The sequence below is a fragment of the Haemorhous mexicanus genome, chromosome 5, assembly GCF_027477595.1.
Source record: "Haemorhous mexicanus isolate bHaeMex1 chromosome 5, bHaeMex1.pri, whole genome shotgun sequence".
Classification (NCBI taxonomy): Eukaryota; Metazoa; Chordata; class Aves; order Passeriformes; family Fringillidae; genus Haemorhous; species Haemorhous mexicanus.
The window spans coordinates 29,438,164-29,460,609 of NC_082345.1; the positions used below are offsets into that span (position 1 = coordinate 29,438,164).

Here is a 22,446-nt window from a genome sequence, read left to right on the forward strand (position 1 = left end):
CAGGATCATATTCATCCAGGGATCTCCCTGAATGCATAGGCAGCCTCTATGCAACTGAAATATTTTTTATGAGGGTTATGATACACTCAAATTTCTGTTGTTGCTGAAAGAATAGCTAAAAGGTAGATTTCCCTTTCTAAGAATTCTCCTGTGATGTTTCTTCTGATCTAGTAGGGTTTTGCTGTGCAATTTGTCAAACACCACAACTGTAACTGTCTTGTGATTTATTGAATAGAGCCACTGAAAATAGCATGCCACATGAACAGATTGGTCTTTAATTCAGCGTTAGTTGACCAAGTGTCTAGATGAAATGATGAAATGGAACCTCAGTGACAAATTTATTTGCATATGGTGGATTAAATAATGTTTATTTTTGTTCAGATGAATGGTATACCTTCTGGAGTTAGTAGTACTTACTTATATAAAATAAGATGAGCATTGTCTGAAAATCTATCTTTTGAAACAAACTTCTGAATCAGGTTATGTGCTGAAGGAAATACTGGATTAAACTATGTATATGGCCAAAGTAAATTCCTGTGAGCTTCAAAAAAGGGTCAGGATGTCCTGAATATCTTCCAGAATACAATTCCTAAAGACATCAGTACAGAATTAGCTCCATTAAAGATAAAGATTAAATTAATCTATTACCCATAACACAGATGGCAATGCTTCTGTCAGTTGAATGTGAGTGCAAAGCAGGAGTGCTGCTGCCTTGTTGTATCTGATACATGCTCTTCCTCTTGCAGGGTGGTCTGAAGGCAGTGGTGTGGACAGATGTTTTCCAGGTTGGAATCATGGTTGCTGGATTTTCATCTGTGATTATACGAGCTGTGGTGGTTCAGGAGGGAATTGGACGCATTGTAAATGATTCCTACCATGGAGGAAGATTAAACTTCTGGGAGTGAGTTTGTACTAGCAGAGGCTGTGCCTCTCTATTCCTACAAATAGAGCTCATGTGACTAACTGTGAAATTAAACTGCTACTGCAGGAGGAGGACTGCAGAAGTTGTGACCCAGTTTCTGTATATTTTTAAACAAGCTTACCTAGTTTGAAGGATATTTTTTAGGTTTTACTCCATGCAAAATCCTGGAAAGAGAAATACCTTTTTACTTTGTCAAGTAGGTATTTTAAGGATTCATTTGGGATTCCACTGAAAGAGAATGGTAAATAGGAGAGCATATTTGTATTTATAATTGCAATTTGCAAGTAGCTGATTTGGCATTTCAGTGACTGGACCAAAACAAATGGGAAAATAATAATTTTTGCCTAATCTGGAAAAGGGAAGATTTGTTTTCCTGAAAGAAAAAGTAGAAGTAGTTTTAATTGTATTTTACCTTCCATTATTGTAGGTAATCTTAGCCTAAAAATATCACTTTAAAAGTTCAAGAGTATTCAGTCGAACAGTGTTGAATCAAAGATCATTTCAAGTAAAAAATTTATTGTACCTTTGATGAATACAAGATTCTTCTAAGAACCTTCATCCAGTGCTCTTAGTGAAAGTTCAGTATGACAAGTATTGTGATCAGTTCACAATATTAAACAGGTTATTCTGTAAAATTCTTCACCAAATTCTTCAGTAAGTAATTAATCTGTGGGTAATTTATTCTACTTATTAACAGTAATTTACTTCAATCTGTTTGGCTCATTTGCAGTGGTTGTACTGCATTGATTCTTCTCCCAATCACTGAATTTACAGATGGGAAAAGAAAAGGAGTAGAGGTTGTAATAGGTGAAATAATACTACAGCATGCACCAAGATAAATATAATTCATTGCTATATTAAAGTTTGATTTAAAAATAATAATTGGTCGTGGCCACCTAAAATCTGCTGTTTAGTTAGAGGTAAAGCAGCAAAATGTTTTATAGAGGCTCTGTCCACAAAGGCTGGGATTGTAAACACACCTTTATACTGGTGTTAGACTGATGTCCCTCTAGATAAGCAGGCACATTACACTTTTTACTGCAGCATCGTTTCACCACAACCATCACAAGCGTCATACAACTTTACATAAGACTGTAGTTTATAGGCAAAGAAAGCTCTCCAGCTTCACCTTTGGACAGTTCAGAGGGTTTCACTGGCTCAGAATGTCAGCTCTGGGTTTTAAAATTTGCTTAAAGTTAGAGCAACTTAATGTTCAAAATCTGGTCAAATTTAGAAAGTTTGTATTAGAACAAGCATGGAGAAATTATTTCTTCTAAGCATTAAGGTTTTTACATATTAAGAAGACTTTCATATTCTGAATTTGCTTTCTCTTTTTCCTTCATTGTAGCTTTGATCCCAATCCTTTGCAAAGGCACACCTTCTGGACGATTGTTATAGGTGGGACTTTCACGTGGACTGGTATATACGGGGTTAACCAGTCTCAAGTCCAGAGATACATCGCATGCAAAAACAGATTCCATGCAAAATTGTAAGTCTGTCTGCAGTTACTCTCTGAATTTAGCAGAGGCTGTTCTTCATAAGAGATTTTGTTTTAAGGAATGAGTGGGTATTTTGTCTGTATAAATTCCATTTATAAAGGCTAACATCTTTTGCCTTCTGTCTTGTGGACCAGGTAGAACAAATGTGGCACAGTAATTACTGGTATATGAATTACATGTGTTTGCTGTAACACTGAACTTTGTGCCTGAAATTTTCACTGTGCCAGTATTCTCATTCAGAAATAGCTGCATTAAGTTTATGTGCAACCTAAAGACCAAGTATTGTAGTACTTATGCTGAAGTCATATCAAGACAGTATCTTCAATTGCTACTCTATGAAACCTAAATCATTGTGTGGGGATTTTGCATAACTAAAGACTAAAATATTTTCCCATAACAGTGAATATAGGTGTGAGGAAATCCAGAAATTACTTATTCAGTAATAAAATTGCTGAACAATCATATATTTTGTATTCATAATAATCATGACATATTTTTTAAGGAATTAACTGTGGAAACTGGCAGAGGGTTATGTTTTCCTTGAGTGTAAACATTTCTGATGAGCCTTTACTCTAGAATGGAGTATATTTACTAGCTCTATTATCTTATCTTTATCTTTAGAACCATTCCATTAGTTCACAGCTCAGGATTTAAGAATTACTAGTGATCTCATGAAAATAAGTTATAGAAGAAATGTAGAAGCACACATCATGACTATAGTTCCTGTACATTCAGTCATTCTACGGTAAAGTGGCATACAGAGAAGAGGCTTTATGAAGGCTTTCACTTTATAAGCTAGCAGAATACCACAAAATCATGCACCATTTACAACTGAAATATTTTGTTTATATCAGTAAAGAAAATCTGCTTTTCAGCCATTTGTGCTGCAGACAGGAATGAGCTGATGCTCGTTATCTGGTACACATCCAGCATTCCCTGACACATCTCCAGCATGCCAGGTCACTTCTCTGCAGTCTGTGGCACATGGCTGGGTTCTAGGTTCTCAGCACTGCAGAGGCAGGAGGCACACCCCACATCTCCCTGGAATGACTGTGTATGGGAGAACAGACACACATATTGTGCCGGATTTGTGTGCCAGTCAGGCTGTTCCTCCCAGCACCTGCTCCATTTAGAGCTGTGTCCCTCTCTTGGGCCCTCCCTACACTCTTTGAGAGCAGAGACACCTCCAGAGTGTCTCAGAAACAGAGTGTGACCAGAGAGAATCTGACACCATGGCAGCCTCAGGGTAGTTTTTGTGAGCTGTTGCAGCAGCTTTTGCCAGGGCTGGAAGCTTTCTGGTTCTGTAGGGGGTTGGATGGAATTTAGGCTCTCATATTAATGGTTGCGGAGCCTTAATCAGCAAAGCCCTGTCTTGCTGGCATGGGTGGTTGGATTCTGTGGCATCTTGCTTGTGCCTTGCTTGTGCAAGATATTTGCTTTGCATGGAGAAATAATTTTGCATAATAGTTGCAGCTTGTCACAACTATAAACACTGCTATTCTGTGGTGACTATCTAGTTCATATTCAAGTGTAATTAAACACATTTGGCAGGTCACATTGCTGGCCTGTACCTCTTATTGTCATTTAATCTGTACGCAGAAGTGCAAAATGTCATCAGGTCAAAGTAATAAGGTTTTTTACCCCCGTGCCATTTACTGTAAGGCTTTTTAAGAGACAGCACAGTAACACATCAGAGCTCAGAAAATAATTCCTTCACAGATTCCAACTTGCATGAGGAACAGGAATTTTCTCGGGCTGTGGGAAAGGATTTCACCCCATTCAAGGAACACCAGTAGGTAGGAGCACATTCTGTCATCTTCGAACAATCGCTAAGCAAATTGAACATAATGCTTATATCTGAATGATAAGAGGCACTCAGAGCAGGAGAGCTACACTGTCAGAAAAATATGGGCTCCTAACACATTTTTCTCTCCTTTCAAGGTCATCAGCTGGCATATTTCAGTGTTAAATTCTTAGAAAAAAACTGAAACAAACAATTGAAAATAAGCTTTCTGCAGTCAAAATGCCTACTTCACCCAAACTCCACCCCATGATACTCACACAGAATTAATGGAAACACCTCCCTCCAACAGTGCTACAATTATTATTCTCCAGTGCTTAGTCATAGGGTGTACCATGAACTGGGATGTAAATCAGAAGGAAAAAAAAATGCTCTCTGTCAAACACTGACGCAGTTTATAGACAAGAATTGCTTAAAAACAAGACAATTTATTTTGCTTCTGTGTGTTTCTCTTGGCTTTCTAATCTTGACTACAGGCTCTAGGTTTATTTTCTATTACATCTTTTCAAATGAGTTGGATTGATTTTACTCATTGGTGAAATTTTGCGCTAAATCAGTTTCTGGGTGTTGTATATCAAGATAGATTATGCCAGTGCAGGAATGGCTTCAGCCAAGTGGATGCAAGACATCCAATCAATATGTAAGCATCTATGAGAAGAGGACTGCTTCATTTTTACTGAAATAGTTTAGAGTGAAATTTAAAGTACTGTTGGTTGTGTGTTTAGACCACCCCCTAATTGCAAATACAAGGCAAAAATGCAGAGTTTCCCCTACTAAACATAAATCAGCTTTTATTTATATAGGTCTTTTCTAAGAGTTTGAATTGTGCTTGCCAATAACTTTTCTTTTGTATAAAACTGATAGTTCAATTAGTTAAGCTACCTTATACGTTTCTGAAAATGTCCATTTCAATGTCTAACAAGGGTTATAAAGTTAGGTTTACTTCTTTGTTCATCCTGCTGGTCCTCTGTAGAAATACAAAGACTGTTTCTCCTTACTTTCCTGGGAACCAAAAGCACTCAAAGGCCTCTTGAAGCATTGCAAGCACGAATATATTTTCACAGAAACCAAATGTCCTCCCAGAGGAGGTCTTACCAATTGGCACAAGTCCAGGGTATGTGATCTGTCAGGAAGTTAAATCACTATCAGTGATACACAGATAACCAGGAGGCAACTGCTGGAAAGGAACGTTGTTTTTCAAGGCCTTGCTCCCAGTGGGTATGTTTGCCTGAAATTACCACTCTAGGTGAGAAGAACTTTGTGACCCTGGAGATACCAAGAGATTTGTGACCCAGGAGACATCAAGAGCTTAGAAACATTTGAGAAAACCAGAGACTTAGATGAAAAGCAAAAGCTCTCACTGAGCAAGGAGAGCAATGTGTTTTTCACTGCCAGTAGAAGCTGCCTGTTGTGTGGCAAAGGCAGAATTGTTGTCTGATGAAAACACATCTGGTCTCACCTTTATCTGAAGCTGAAGATTGCATCAGGACGTGGGGAGGTATGGAGTTTCTGGATGATACCAGACTCCAAGATTTTAGTTACTGAAGGGGAAGCTCTGGGCTGTTTGAGAATCCCTGCTCTCTGGAAGTGGCAGCCAGAGGCAGCTCCAGACCGGGTCCCAGGCCCCAGTTTCTCATCGCTGCTTCACACAGAGACTGGGTCAGGAGGAAATGGGGGATTTGTAGCTTTACAAGGACAGCTCCAGCATTGTGTAAGCGTGATACTACAGCTCCAGAGGCAAAAGAATGCTGGTGCTGACTATAAGGTACCCCACACTTGGATCTGGGGCACCCCGCCTTACAAATCTGCTTGGGGTTTGTCAAGGGGTGTGGCATGGGGGAAAGAGCATCCTCTGGCCTGCTGCTTGCAATGAACAACTTGTACGCATGATGAAATGTGGGATTGCTCTATCGCTCCCATCATCTCCATTGCTAGGGGACAAGCGCTCAGACTGTGACACCAAAACCAGAAGTGTCATGTGTCCATGTAGAAATGTGGTCTCTCTCCAGGTGAAATGCTGGGAGCCATATGGTGACTCCCTTGCTGGCAGGCAGCTGCTGACCAGGGGGTCAGCTCGGTGCAGGCGCGAGCGCTTCCTTGCTTGGCCCCCGAAGGGCCTTTGTGGGATGTTGAGCTCTAACATGCTGTTTCCATGTGTCTTGGTGCAGATCCCTCTACATCAACCTGGTGGGACTCTGGGCAATCCTGGTCTGTGCCACACTGTGTGGACTGGCCCTCTACTCCATCTACAAAGACTGTGACCCGTGGACTGCCAACCAGGTGTCGGCACTCGACCAGGTACGGCCCCACATCTCGGGGGAGGGTCGTGGAAGGGTATCCTTCCTCTGCAGCCATAATAACCAGACAAAGGCCGTTCAAGAGTCAGGGGGGTGGAAATAGTGACATGATGGAATCCTGTGTCAGGCTGAGACTGCGTTCCTGGAGCTGCAAATCCCTCAGCACTTGGTAAGGTGGGCAGCAGGGAGAGCTGCAATGTGGAGAGCTCTCAATACACCCGCCTCTGCAAATGTGTGGGCTTTTCACTCAAAATGGGTTCAGGAGTGCCAGCATTGCATGAAACTGCTTTGAAGAGAAGTGAGGGGAAGAGAGCAGCCGTGCCCTCATGAGTGAGTGTGGGTCCTGGTGCGCTGCTTTGTGTCATCCAACCCAAATTCCCTTGGGCTGAAGGCAAAATCCTTCTCAGATTCAAACTATACTTATGCCCAGAGCATACACTGGAGGAAGGCTATCAGCAGGCAGCTCTTTGCTAGTGAGAATGAGTCCTTCCCTCCTTCAGAGGAGTGATGGGCAATCAGAGTGTGCTGCAGAGAAACCACCTCACCACTGATGATGACCTCTCCCCAAACAGACCTGGAGCAGCAGATTTACCTGAGGAACAAGAGTTCTTGGCAGCCAATAGACTGGCCAGAGCCAGGGCCCAAGGAAATCAAATAAGTTTTATTTGTGTGTTTAAGCCTAAGACAATCACAGGCTCTGGATAATGCTCCAATAGACAGTAGCTGGAAAGGCAGGAGAAGAGCACAGACCATGGAGCACCTGAAGCAGGACCACTTGGTCTTTAAGAGTAGAATAAAATAAGAGACAAGGTGGAAACTGGAAGGAAATTAAGTTTTTCCTGTCAGTCAAATTCATTTGGTAGAAGATGGAAGCCAGATTCTAAAAATATCAACTTGTCTGTGGAAAAAAAAAAGGTTCACAGGAAGGAAATCTTAAAATTCCTCTCTCTTTCCAGCATTCAGATCTTGCAAATGTCAAAAAATGGCACACAGTTTTCTATATGGAAATTGATCTCAGGTACCAATATCTGAGTTTATTGGACTGTATATGAACCCCTTTTTGTGGAGTCAACAGCAGAAAAAGCATCTGTGGCACCCAGCCCCCCAAAGGAGTGATGTACAGTACAGATCACTTGCTGCCCAGCCCTAGCTTCCTCTACAATTGTCACTGGAAAACAAGGTCCTGAGGGCATGGCACCCCAGCTAGGTGGTCTCAACACACTCTCTGTAGCTCTAGTGGACATTTTAGGGTTGGTTTTCTCTGTAAAAAAATCAATACACAGAGCAAGATAGGGCATTAAAAATTAGAACAGCTGGACAGAATGCCAGTGAGAAGGCTATAAAAAAACAATACGGTGAAAAATTAGGGCAAGATGGTAATACTTCTTAATCTGAATTTTTCAGCTAATGCCATACCTAGTGCTGGATATCATGAGTGATTTCCCAGGAGTGCCAGGACTTTTTGTGGCTAGTGCCTACAGTGGGACATTAAGGTAATTTAATACTCTGGAAACTTCTACCTTTTTCCCCCCCATTTTTGTTTGAGCTAAAGTTGTAATTATACTAAAACTTTTGTACTTATTTCTTCATCTAGCTGATTTCTAGTCTTTAAAAAAATCACTATGACCTCTTTGATGACGCAGCTTAAAAATCTATAGTTTCCAATATTTGGGTCCTAGGACTTAAAGTAGTTTGGAGTTCCCTACTAACAACAGGAGGAAACAGTTAGTCACATGTCATGTAAAACACTAACAAATCCTTCACTGTGCTTTTAAAGCCTCTCTGCTATAGGAGTTTTTGAGTATTATGGATGGATAGTTACACCAAATAGCTACAGTTGGGGAAGTTTCCTATTGCTCATCTTTAATTTTCCAGTTTCAAACCTGCATAACTTCAAAGCCCTCTGCCTTTCCTTACCCCTGATCTCTAGAGACTTCTTTTCTTGAGTTCTCGGGCTTCTAATTGTCTTGAATGAATCCCATGATACAACAACCACTATATATTTGTACTGTAGGAGACAGATTGATGCCCTTCTATCCCATACCAGGGAGGGTTTTGTTCAGCTTTCCCAAGGAGTAACTTCAAGAAATATTGTCTCAGTGGAGGCTCTGAACAATAGCAAACAGTTAGAGATGAAGAAACTTACGAATGTGACACCAGAAGAAGCTTTTTAAAATTCTGAATACTTGTAGCTACAGAAATAGAGGGAACAGCCAAAATGTTAGTTTCACATGCTGAAGAAAAGCTGGTTGCTTGCAGGAGCAAGGTACACTCAGACAAAGGATCACCTGGTTGTGCCTTAGGAGTGCTGGTTTCTCTGATCCCACAAGGAACCTTCAGTAGTTTGGTTTGCAGATGCCTAATTTAGTAGGCATGTAGTTTAGTAGATGCCTAATTTTTAGGTGACCATAATTAGGTTATCTGAATTCTCCTCTGAGAGTGCATTAAAATTAATGCACAGTGATGTGGGAATTTTACCTACCCAGATATATGCTGTAGATCATATGTGAAGGTATCATGTATACCAGTAGTGTTTACAGCTAGCCATATATAATAGGTATTTCTATTCAGTTCTCCAGGTCCAGCCCAACTTTTCATCAGTATGTGCCTTGACTTCACCAAGGATAATTACTTTAAACTGTATTTCTAAGCTGTTAGCTGCATTCTCTGCCATAATAAGTTATTTAAACCTATGCAGCAGTTACATTAATTTTCTGGCACTGTTCTAGACAGTGGCAGTTTCTCTGTGCCAGTAACCTACCTGTCATCTATGATTTCAGCTTGTAAGGTGTAAAAAAATTGTATAAATCTTGCCTTCTGTAGTACGGTGTCCTCCAGCATCAATGCTCTGGCTGCTGTGACTGTTGAAGACCTCATTAAGCCCCACTTCAAATCCCTCTCTGAAAAGAAGCTGTCATGGATTTCCATGGGGATGAGTATGTCTGGAAAACATCTTTTCTGCTTTTGCTTTACAAAGTGAAGGTTTGATTCAGACCTTGCTTATGATGGTGTATGTCAGGAGTAAGTAATTCACACCAGTGGGACTTTGTTGGTGCAACATTTGGGGGAGACAAGATCAGCTGTGTGGGTTTTACACAAATGGGGGACAAGTGAGTTTAAGGAAAAAAGGAAACCATCTTGTTTGGTCTTTAATAAGGAAAGATGCACTGCATCTGTGTTCAGTATTGATTCACAATTCTACAAAGCCAAATATCTCTGACTTAAACACTTGCTATTTTTCTTTCATCTGTCAAAAATAAGAAGCAAAAGAAGCTGTTTTGTAACATTTTTTAAAAATTGATATGCAAGCAGTAGCCTTGTGTCCCAAAAATATTCCAGAGAACAAGAAATTTCACATCTTCTCTGATATACTCTCAGACTGTCACTCTGTTTAGCTCCTCTGCTTAATGTAACTCAAAGAGAATCAGAACTAGACTGAGCAGATGGTCTAAGTCTGTGAAGGACAATTGTCACATCTGCTACTTGTACTGTCTGTGACCAGCTGCAGGTGTAGCCCAAGAAAGTGTTTGTAGTAAGAATGAAAATACCTCCGTCCCAACGTGCTGTCATGTTGGAACCCATACCGGGGAGCAGGGCAGACTGGTGGGAGGGTAACAAGAATTAAATATTCTCACCTGAGAGAAATTTCTTAAACATTACAAACAATGCTTATGCCAAAACTGTTGTTTGTGGTATCATGAGTTGCTTGACACATCACAGTGAATAGAGAGATTAACCTTTTGCTAGAGCAGTGAAACTCATCGGGGCGGAGGTGGGAAAAACAAGTAAGCCAGTGTTAGGGCTCCTGGAAAGAAACACTGTGTCCTGGTGACCTGGGATGTTTTCTGTCACTGTGCCAGCTCCCAGAGATCTGCCCGCATTTACTCTTTTGCTTCCTAGACTTCAGGCTGTGAAGTGAAAATCATTCCCTCAAAATAAGAACAATGACACAGGAGATTAGCTGAGAAATATGAACAAGTGGGTTATTGCCACTATGCTTAATCCACGTGGCTGACCTTTATTAACTAATCTTTAGCAATTCAAAGAATGAGGATTTTGTCAAGTTTGTGTTATTTCTTCTTAATGTAAACAGAAACCTGACCATTTGGCCAAGTCAGGCTCTCTTAGAAAAACTCCAGATGTTAGCACTTTTATTTGGGAGATGTTGGGGCCATGCTGAGTTAGACAGAAACTTTTCCATGAGTGATTTTCAAACTTTGGCAGATTTATACATTGTGCTGCCTTTCACATACAGGCCTGTTTTATGGTGGAGTCTGCATTGCTATGGCTGCAGTGGCATCTCTTCTGGGAGCCTTGTTGCAGGTAGGTGCCAGACAGGTTTTCATGGCCATGTTGAATAACCCAGAATAAAATATGTAAGAAAATAATTGCCTAACACCATTGTGGGATTAGTTTTTATTCTTTCTTGGGTACTGATGTGAACAGGCTCATGGCCTGTGTTTTAAGGATCCACGGCTCAACCTGTGTTTTAAGCATCCATACATCGAATCCTGGCAACTGAGTACACAGCAGTTTAAAAAGTCTCATAAATTCTTTCTGAACATCTTCTCTTCTTGTCACTTTGGAAGCTTTACCTTCCTTGTACAGCACCTGATAGCAGACTTTCTTCCTTCCTCAGGCAGCGCTCAGCATTTTTGGCATGGTTGGTGGCCCCCTTTTAGGACTGTTTGCCTTGGGAATCCTCTGCTCCTTTGCAAATGGAATTGTAAGTAGAAATTTAAAGACCTGTTCATCCAATATTTATTGATAATTTTGGGCTTCTCCTTCCACTAATAATTCGATGTTGGGCAGCAAGGGAGATGTCTTTCTGTGAGGACATTTCCCCTTGCTCTCTTTCTTCCTTATCCCAAGGAAATGACAAACAGAGCTGTATAGGAACTTGAATTTCCATCCCATGAAGAGATTTGGATGGGAGAAATAATCTGAATAAAAATGAAGCTTTGACAAGGATTTTTTAAAACCAGTTTTAGAAGCAGGGACAATGCATCTCGAGATACAGCTGAAAAACCACTAGGCTCAGAGAATGCTTGCCTGTCTGAGCAAAAGGGGGTCAGGCCACGAAAATGGGGTCTAGGAACTTGCAGACCAAATTGGGGTTTTCTCAGAGTGCTTCCATATTGTAAAATTATCATTTCCAGATGAAAAACCTTTCCCATCAGAAAAAGGAATTGACAAACTTTGTTGATATTGTTCATGGTTTAGTCCAGCAGGATTACTATTTACCATTACCATTTACAGGTTTACTAATTTATTATAGTAATATTACTATATTAATATAGTAATATTAGTATTATATTTTACTATTACCATTTACAGGTTTACTAATCACTGATATTTACCTCTTAGCAATTGAAAATTTTATATATATACTGAAATAACAACAAAAAAAATATTAGCTCTCAGCCACAACCCCACCTACCTCTGATGTAGGAGAGACTTTTTCACTAAAACAAGTCACATGAGAAAATTGAAAAATTGCTTCTGTATTTTTCAAGGAGGGCCTCAAATAAAGCAGGATTTCCCCATATACCATGAAGACCAAAGTTATCCTTTGATTGTAAAGATTTAGTGGCCAAATAAAAAGAGGTGTGTTCAGGAGCTGTGAGAAAACATCATATTTCCCCAAAGGGGAATGAAGTAAACTCCCCAGAACTTCCCAACTATATATTTCATTGCTATGAAGACTACTGTTTAGATTATCTTGACTATTTCTTACTCATCTAATTGTTGTTTCTTTCAAATATCTTTTGCTTTTCATGTAAATCCAAGTTTCACTTTTTGTTTTTGCAGGGGGCATTTGTGGGTCTAGTCAGTGGCTTCATTATTTCACTTTGGGTTGGAATTGGATCTCAGATTTATCCTCCACTTCCAGAGAGAACCAAGCCACTCACTCTCTCGACTGTGGGCTGTAATATATCCTCAGGAAATTTCACATCAACAGAAATTCCATTAACAACGGTTTTCAGCACACCAGGTGCAGAAAGGTATGTGAGTTCATCAAGTACAGTAACAATGTATGCATTTTTTAAAAGAAACACAAACATCTGTACAGTATTTACTATAATGATCCTTCTGGGGTTATCTACCACACTCTTTGAGATGCAGCAGTTTTCTCAGATTTTTTTTTTTCCTCTCAGACTGAAGTAGTTTGTCTGAGTTATCCCACAACAGAAATCAAAGTGAATATTTCTATTGATCTGAAAAGCTTCAGTTCAATATTTGAGTTCAAAGGCTTGGACATGCCTTACTGTGGACCACAGTTTTAAACAAAGATATCATTTATAGTTATTGGATTAGCTTCCACAATCTGTCACATGAATTAGAGTAATTGGCAGTTAAAGGGCAAAATGCCAGTTAGCAGCTCTACCTACAGCAACTTGTCTGTGCAGAATAGTTCTAATCAGTACATTCAGAATGGGCACAATATATGGGATTTCCTCTGCTTTGCAATTGCCAAATGTCTTACTCTGGGTGATCACAGTTAAGTTTAACATGAATGGCAATACAGAGAACAGCAGGAGCAGAAAAAAGCTGAAAAAACACATTCCTAGGGTTTCCAAATCCTTACACCTTAGAGCATTGTACAATCAAGACATACCCTGACACACTGGCTGCCCGACATCCAGTTTCATAAACCACACCTCTCTCATGTGCCCTTCAGCATTGCTCCTGGCTGCTGGGAAGCACCTGTTGCAACACAGCAGTAGTCAGGGAGAGCAGAATGAGGTGTAAAGAGAGTTGCTCTGTTGTTTCTGGCTGTTTAGAGCTGCATGGGATTGATTTCCTTGTTAGTTTTCTTTTGTGCCTCTTCCTTTAATAACATCACCCTTGCTAAAGAAATCAATCCCTTCATCTGGATGACTGGAGTGTTCAGCTCTGCACTAGATTCACAGCAGAGACAGGACTGTCCTGTTTTACCTGCTCTGTCTCATGCATTGCCTCAATGTACTGGCTAGCCTTGTCTCTTACAAAGGAACTTGTTCTGCAAATTTTGGAACAAATTTTCAGTGCACGTATGATTGTGTGGAGGTAGCTCAAGATTACCAGGTTGCTTGGTTCAAAAGTATCTCTGTATTTCTACACTGTCTGGAAACAAGCACTTCCAAGTTTTTTGGAACAGAAAAGGAGAGATTAACACTTTTTCTGCTTTATTTCAGGCCTGCCCTGGCAGACAACTGGTATTCCTTGTCTTATCTCTACTTCAGCACACTAGGAACACTGGTCACAGTAGTTGTGGGAATAATTATCAGCCTCCTAACAGGTACTAGTTTCAGAGTTGTGATTGAATGTGTCTCAGATCTCTTTTAAAATAAGATGTCCTGAGGGCCACAGGAAGTACCAGTAACCTATTGCAAACACTGTGTAAAGGTTACCATCCTAAATCGAATTTCCTTCCCTCAGTGCTTCTGCATCCCGCTCCTGGTCTTTGCTCATAGCAAAAGTTACTGCAAATCTCTAAGGAGAAAGAAGTTTCAGCATATTTTTAAACCTAAGGGGCATTAAAAAAAGGAAAAAATAAAAAAGACATCTGTCTTTCCTGTTTTATTAGATGCCTGCAGGGGCTGGAGGTTTAAGACTTGTCCCTGAACATGGCAACAACTCCGAGCAAGGAAATACACCCATGCTTCTAGAGGACAAAAGCAGTTTTACTTTGAGTGAGTTCAGAGCACTCAAGGGCTGTTGTCTGCATCCATAGAGTGCATGCTTTTCACCACATTCCTCAAGAACATGCCTAAGAGCTGCAGATCCTCTGCATGGCTTTTTTAGCTTCTTTTTCAGTTTCCCAGTACTTTTGTGCAAAGGGAAAAAGCAGCTTGCCATGGGTAAGAATGGGGAGTTCAGTTCCAGCCCATGGCCTCACTACTTTTGCATCCAGGTCAGATGCAAATTACTCTTGTCATTCACCTCATGTGTGGCAGAAACAGCAAAAAAGCAGCTGTTCTTACAGCTTTTCCCAGTATCTCCAGCCAGATTCATATAACAGCCCTCCTCTTGAAGGCTGTTAGATTTCAAATTTTTAGACTGATCTACAACAGCTCCAGGACTATGAAACTCCTAACTCAGTATATAAACTCACTTCCATTAACTTCCCTATGCCTTGCAACTAATAAGCACAAGCTACATTTATCTAATTTTCTTTTCCTTCTCAGTTTTTAGATGATTTGCTCCACACTTTCTTTTAAGCACATGCTCTTCCCATTGCTATAGTGATGCTTGAATCCAAATTTTGCTTTTTACCTGGTAGGGATCAGGTTACCTATAGGCCATGAAACAAGGCATGAAAACCACACAACTCACTAAATCCAGATAAGAAATACTCAGCCCACGAAGAGAAGCACAAAAGAACTAACCTAGTCACAATGTCACCCTGCTTCTCATAGAGCAAGATTCCATTTAAGCCTCAGGTAGCAAGCAGAGCTAATTCCCAGCACCTACATCTCTTTTGTTTCCCACCCAAGAATAGCTAATCTTCCATGCCTTAAAAATGCCCAGACATTCCATTAACCCTCATCCCCCCATCTTGGGGAAAGCCCTTAAATACTTCACTATAAAAGTTGCTGGTGAGTTTGGAGAGAGGAGTCTTGCTGATAGGGAGCTGAGAACAGGGCTCAGGGCTCAGGGTAGCACTTGGTGCCACAGCTCCTGGACTGGCAGAGTAGTCCCAGATGCGATTTATTCTTTTCTGGTGATTGCCAGATTCAATTTTTTTCCAAAATAGGGAATCTGAGGATGATCTAGGAAGCTGGGAAATAGCTAAGGCATTTCAAATAGACTTTGAGGGATCATTTTATATCTTGAGAGGAACAGGGTATACATTTTTGTAAAGAAATGATCCCTAAGGTCTATGATTGCTTGATGGCTTCTGCTACATGACTCTGTCCTGCTTGCCTGGCCTGATACCCATAGCTGGGGTCTGCCCCATGGTTTGCATGTGTAAAGCTGGTTGAATAAAACTTGCCTATTTTGTAGGAGGACTAAAGCAGAACACGGATCGTAAATTCCTGCTGACCAAGGAAGATTTCCTGTCCAACTTCTCACGGTCTGAAACTGAGCAAGTAAGTGTAACTGTGCATCTCTGATTGAAATCAATCCTTCCTCCAGGGGACAAAGGCAAACAAATTTCCTGGCTCACACTTTTGCAGTCAGGATGAATAGCACCTACCTGATGCTGCCTGATAGGACTATCTGCTTTAAGGCAGTAGCAGAGCACAAGGCAGGGGGGAGTAAGGCAGCTGCCACAGGCAAGGAAGCAGTTTTGCCACAGCTTAACTTCAGTCAACAACAGAGAAGCAACTGAGAAAAGGGACAGTTTTCTCCATGTTTCTGCTAAAATACTCCCTATCTGGCCTCTGGGAAGCTGCCCCAAGGCACCTTGGACTCAGCAAAGCTTCCTTTGTTTCTGAACGTGTGTTCTCTAAGGCCAGAATTTTTTTGTAACTTTGGCTACTATTTGAGAAAAAACATTTCTAGTCAGTGTATCTATTTCCTAGCTCTCATCCTAAGAAAAAGAAAAGAGGAAATGTTATTGGATAATAACATCCATTAGAAGGGAAAATACAGGGAAATTTTTTTTTTTAATAAACTACAGATCACTTTTCAATCAATATAATCAGCTGAACATTCAAGTTCAGCTTTGTTCAGTAGTTCAGACAATAATAATATCTTTAAGATGGTCCAGCTTGCAAAATGTTTTTCCTTGATAGTTATTTACAACTCCTTCTAGAATGTTCCTATGTATTTCAGCTTCTGGATAAGAAGATCAGTGAAAAAAAAGGATATTCTACCATACTATTGTAATGCTATTTGCTGATGTCAATGTGGAGATCAGCTATCCAGTCACTGTCATTCACTGTCTTTAATGGGTCAACATCTGTTTCTACTATCTGGGAATTTAATCCCTGAAGTCTTTTGAAAAAAAAACAAAACAATCCACCACCCACATGGAAGCTAATGTCCACAGCCATACTTTTTTATGCCTGGAGTCAGAAACAAGTCTCTTTATGTATCTGTCTCTTATATGGCTAAGAGCGGAATAACAAGAGGTTGACACCACAAATACTGCAGAAAGTTGATGAGATAAAAAATCAGGACTAACTAAGCAACTTTCTGCAGTGAAGAGCTCAATATCTCGTTCTATTTAAGAGAAATGTGACCTCAAAGCAATGGTGCACGTTAACCTGCTCTTCCTGTCACAGATGGAGCAAGGATGAAGGGTTAGGAGTCAATAGTTCAAAGACCTGGTGGTGACATATCAGTAGCCATGAAAACAGCAATTAGAACTTTGCACACCCAGACCAATTTACAGGACAAGAACATTTTGTGTTACAAGATCATTTTACACAATTAGTACCTTATGCAATACAAAACTTTCCATGCCCCTAGAAGAATACCATCTACTGCAATGAGTAAGTATTTGTGCTCTGTCAGCAGCCAACACGTTTTCCTGCAAGGCAACCCTGCATGTCAGGCCTGACTCTGCTGGCCAAAGAGAGGTCAAAGAGAAGAAGACTGTTTCTTCTGTTTCACAGCATGGCTTTTGTCTTTTGTTTTTTTAGCCAGAGAAAGTGGAAGTGTTGAACTGGAAACCATTTACCATGGCAGACGAAGGAACTGACAACCCTGCCTTTAGCCACATTGAAATGGATGTTGCAAGTGACAAGAACAAAGCCAATGGTCTTCACATATGACACAAGCCATGTCAGCCCATGAGGACAGTTCTGTTCATGTCAAGCACTGTTGATGTCCCTGTTATGGGTCAGTTACCAGCTCTGCTGGGGTCATGGGCAGGCATCTGCTGAGCTTTGTGGCACTATCACCTTTGCATGACCTTGACATTAGTCAAGAAAGGAATCAGGTTTTTCTTGCACTTCCTCACTCTCTCTGGGTCTTGGTGACAGAGCCTAAAGCAATGTTTCTATGTGAAATATTTGCCTGATATTTTTGAGCCTCCTGGAAAATATCTGCTTTTAATCTCATTTCACCCTCAGAGTGAATTTTTTATTTGGAAAGAGTACCGTTTGCCCAGACCTGGCTGTTTTTCTGGCTTGGTTTTTTTTTTCTTCTTTCTTTTAAGGCATTGAAAGTATGAAGAGATTGGGGTGTGGGACCTTATCAGATTGCAAGAAACAGTGGGTCTATTTTTTTGTATAGGAGGCATATTTAATGCCATCTGGTTCGTCTGTAGAACTGATTCTGAGAGCATATTTATTTTGCGGGTTTTGTCGTCTATGTTTTTTTTAACCCACTTGTTTCTTGGCTACCTGCACCTTCTCCTCTGTGCTCACTGCTGGGAGCTGCAAGAGTGACTTTGGTGGTGGTAGAGGCAAGAGTCAGTACCGTCTTTCCTTTCATGCCCTATCTTCCTGTTTTCCTCTGTCTTGCCCTTACAGAGCTGGTCCTCATGAAGGAAATAACCTATTTACACTTTTTATTCAGTGCCATAGACCAGAACCACAGCAGCCTTCTGCTGCATGCCCAGCTTTCTGGCCTAGGATTGTTCTTGCACTGGGCTGGGCACAGTGCAACAGAGATGTTCATGAAGAAGATTCCCTTTTGGCTGTACTGGACAAGAGTGAAGGCTGCATCTGCATTTGCCACAGCAGTTCTCTCCAGCTATGAGCTGAAACTTTCTTAGTCCTTTGTGTTCTTGGAGTCCTTGTTTTCACTCTGGGGATTCATGTTGAGGGTTGGTTCAGATCAGGCAAGTGCATACTGTGTTTTGGCAGGTGTGCAGAGCCCCCTGCACAATTCTCTGGCATGGAGAAGGGATCACAAACGATGTCAGATGGTGGAGGCTTCTCCAGGGCTGCAGGGCTTATGGAATGGCCTATCCTCTGATGGGGCTGCCAAGAGAAGTTTAAGAGCCCATCCATGTGAGACCATGCCCTGTGCTGGTGTTTTGGGAGGGTGAAAACCCCCACTGCTTTCTTCTCCTGCTTGCTTTTGGGTACAGAGGGGAATAGACTGACCCACTGTGTTGTTTTTGTGCTTCAGACTTTTACTATGACTATACAGAAATGTTTAAAACTCTTCTACAGCAGCAAAATTAAGTTGGAAAATTAAAGCCATTGCAGGAAAGCTGAGCTGTGATGCTTAGAAGGCAGTCATGCTTGGGAATCAAGTGAAAAACTGACTGCATGCGTTAAACGGCTCTCTAAAAGTTTACTGCATTTGTGCAAGTACTGAGCTGCTGTAACTTGGAAAAGGACACAGTGCTGGCTTAGTTACCTTAACTGGGGCCCTGTAGCATCTAAATCTGTTTTTTCTGTGCCCTTGTGACATAGGGCACTTGATGATCTACTGCGCAAGATAAACTGTTAGCATCAGAAAACAAAGGTGAAAAAATGGGCTTGAAGGACCAGACCAGGAGAAGAGGCCCACCAGACACGTTGTGGGTGCCACCAAGGCCATGACTCCATCAGCTAACCCAGCACAAAACTATGTGGTGGTGAAGGCAGGTTTCCCCCATGCCTCCTGAAGCATTTTTTTTTGTATTATCCAGTGCAGAGTTTAGGACCAGCCCCTTTTCCCCTCGGCTGTAGCTCTGGTTCAGGTCAGTGTCTAAAGCAACTGTGTGGAAGGGCTGTGATCAAGTGGGATAGATCCCATGAGTTATGTCTTGTGCCCCTTTATCTGAGATCTGAGACAAACAATAGAATCCTGAATAAAGTCTTCTAGGATTCAGGACAGGAATATCTCTGTTTTGGGACTATCCAAGTTACTCTGAGACAATTAGCCATTGACTGACTCAGCTGGCTATGCTTCTCAAGTCTCAGAAGATAAGTGCAGCTCATTCAACCTTGTGCCTTGTGTTCATGACCCAGAAACAGATACTGTATTCTGTGCTATGGAATACTTCTTCTGCCTTGGAATATAACAATTTATACTTACCTGGTACTTTCAGCCCACAGATCTGAAAGAGGGTAAGTGCTGCTACCTCCATGCTGCTGCAGAGTGCTGAAGTGGACTGGTGTGCCTCTGTGTACCTGTGCTTTGTGAGAGAGAGTAAGCTGTAACAAAGAACAGAAGCCTGCAGCAAGCACTTGATCTGTGTGCCTGCCAGTATGGCTACAGCTCTCCCAATCCAAATGCTGAATTCCCATCTGCATATGCTTCTCCAGAGGGTGACTGGTCACTGCTGTGTGAAACAGAATCAGCATGTCCTTTCTGCATCACTCTAGGCTGAAATTACTCTGCTGTAGTTGATGCTGCCTTAGATAATCTGTAACTTCTACCTGTTTTGTTCATGACTAATCTTCCTGGCTATCATACTTAAAAAATGTAGTTTTCTTCTCCGTGCTTTGAATTCACTTATTTGTTTGAAACAGAGGAAACACAAGTTACCATCTTAGCTCCCCTTTATTGCTAAAGTCACTATTTAAGCACTGAGCAGTCATTTAACTCGAATTTTGGTATGAACTGAAAGTTTGGGCCAGGTGATATTTAGTGGTCCACAATCATAACATCAAGATGAGTTTTCACTGGGCAGTATATCTTGTTGTGAGCGGTTTAGAGACAAACACCCTTACACTTTGCAGGTGACCTAAGCATCTACCCTATTTCTTGCTATCTAACCTCCCATGACTGCTGCAGAGCTATAAAGTGACTCTTTTGGCTTTATTTTTTTTCCTATATTCTTCTTAATTAGCATCATTAATAAAAGCAATTAATTGATTTTCAGTAATATTTTCTCTGGGAAACTATAGTGTCCTCTGCTAGCTGAACTCTAAGCCAAGGCCTTCCTTCTCTGTGTAAAAGCAAGATAATTCTTGGAGTCTCCACCATACTCCTGCACCCTGATCCTTCATCTCTCCCAGCTAAAAGCTCTCCTGATAAAGAAATGTGGGATGCTCAAAACGGACTCATTTCACTGGAGTGGGAGCACTCCACAGTGTCCAAATTACGTGCAGCATCTGGTAGGGTCACAAGACAAAACAATTAGGAACCTGTTTAAGTAAAAACATTAAAAAACCCCAACCATAAAACCACAACAGTAATAATATTTGACTATGTGAATACACAAAAGAAAATAGTGACAGATTTTGCCTCTTTTTGGTCTGCATTTAAATTTTACTGCTATCTGACTGGTCAGTTTGCTTGCTGAACAAATAAGGTAAACAGAAAGAAACTCATGAATGACAAGCAGTAAATATTTCATGTGCATAATTTATTTTTAAAGTTTATTACATCACATTATACAAGCATTAAACATGGCTTTATGTTGATGATTTTTTTTAAAGTGTGAAAACTTGACATTCTTCTCCATAGAATTTTTCTATTTACAAATAAACAATCTCGCTATATACTTTATATATATATATATATATAAATATAATATATATATGGTCAATAATGTAACTCCCCTCAGAAAGATTTAAAATAAAAAAGAACTGATTTGTAAACACGGTTTCTGTTGTAGTATTTGGTGGCTTGAATATAGATGATGTTCTATTCCTAGATTTTTCTTTTGTCAGAGTATCTAGGTTGTTCATTTATGTTTTTATTCTAAGATCTGTAAAACCAGCATGGGACAGAATGCAAAAAACTTAGCAAACAGGCTGAAAAACAGTCCCAATATACATTTTTTCCTTGGTTTTAAAAACTGGTGTGTAACTGCTCATGAAGTACATGCTGCTGTCAAGAATGGCCTATGGAGAACAATCCTATGCTCATTGCAAGATGATTTCACAGTAAATCCTCTGATGTGTGCTGTCCTGCTTGCTATGTAAAATGTCTGTGCCATGCATTGAGGTTGCAGTTTTTTCTCATTCTCTTGAAGGTAGTGGTCTTGTGGAGCTGGAATAAGTAAACAACATACAGGACTGTCACATGGAGATTTAAACAAAACACATCATCAGATCAGGAAGAGAATGGCATAAATTAGTTCTCTAGAGACTATTAAAATTCCATTTATTATTATACTATCATTTGTATTTTATTTTTCTAGTAAATAAAAAGGGGGCATCTTTCCTGAGTGTTCTGCTATGTAGCTCTGAAGGACTCTAGGGAAATCTGCTCATCAGACCAGCAGCAGAGAAACCTCGAGGGGTTGGCTGGTCAAACTGAAGTGACAGAGTTGTACTCAGGGTCTGCCAGGGAGGTCAGAGCCCCTTGCAGCATCATACTCAGCACAAGCTTGGCAATCAGCCAGCGTATGATCTCATTTAGAGCAGAGCGAGACACATCTTCTAGCAGTGTGTTGTCAGGGAAATTCATCCTAATGCAGCTATCTTGAAAACTACTCTCAAAAGCAATTTTGATCTATTGCATTTCTGCTGCACATTATTTGTTTTGGCACATTTTATTGCAGTGGTTTCTCAGGAGTGGAAGTCAGTTCATATTCTACTGTGTTTCAGTTCAGTTTTCGAAGTTACTGGGATCTAAATTGACAAAGATGCATCTTACTGCAGGGATTTGCAAAGGTCCATTTTGCTCGTGTGGGTGACACTGATTTTATGCACGGCTCATGTCTCACTTTACAACTTAGTAAACAATTTCTAAGCTCTGGTCATCTGTTGGTTTAGACATTAAACAGAGGGTATCCAAAATAATCCAATTATTCATGAGAATTTGGTCTGAATATGATTTTGCACAGCGATCCTGTCCCAAAATTCCCAGGCTGCAGCTGTAGGTGGTGGATGGTAAATACTAACCCATTTGGCATGTGTGTGTTGAAGATCAACACTGCCTCATTCCCACCCCCTATTTACAGAGACAGAACTATTCCTATTTCCCCACTGTCCTGTGGGCTGTGTCCACAGCTGCTGTGAGCAGAAGCAAAGATGAACCAATTCAGTTCCCCATTAGTCAGGAATTTACCAGACAAGCACTAGTTGTGCTCCCCACTCAGTCTGGCACCAAGCCAACACAGAACAGACTAATCCTGAAATTCCTTCAGTGGTTATG

The 22,446-nt window shown here is 40.7% G+C and overlaps 1 protein-coding gene across 1 annotated transcript in view; it reads left to right on the forward strand.

Moving 5' to 3' along the window:
• Positions 1-21,461, forward strand: part of SLC5A8 (solute carrier family 5 member 8) — a 29,929-nt gene extending 8,468 nt beyond the window's left edge. The window contains exons 5-15 of the mRNA XM_059846697.1: positions 747-901; positions 2,271-2,411; positions 6,391-6,520; positions 7,924-8,012; positions 9,343-9,455; positions 10,775-10,842; positions 11,159-11,245; positions 12,331-12,524; positions 13,698-13,801; positions 15,511-15,596; positions 17,097-21,461. Coding sequence (XP_059702680.1) covers positions 747-901; positions 2,271-2,411; positions 6,391-6,520; positions 7,924-8,012; positions 9,343-9,455; positions 10,775-10,842; positions 11,159-11,245; positions 12,331-12,524; positions 13,698-13,801; positions 15,511-15,596; positions 17,097-17,228 — 1,299 coding nt within the window. The 3' untranslated portion in view covers positions 17,229-21,461. The remainder of the gene's footprint in view (positions 1-746; positions 902-2,270; positions 2,412-6,390; positions 6,521-7,923; positions 8,013-9,342; positions 9,456-10,774; positions 10,843-11,158; positions 11,246-12,330; positions 12,525-13,697; positions 13,802-15,510; positions 15,597-17,096) is intronic.
• The last annotated feature ends 985 nt before the right edge of the window (positions 21,462-22,446 follow it).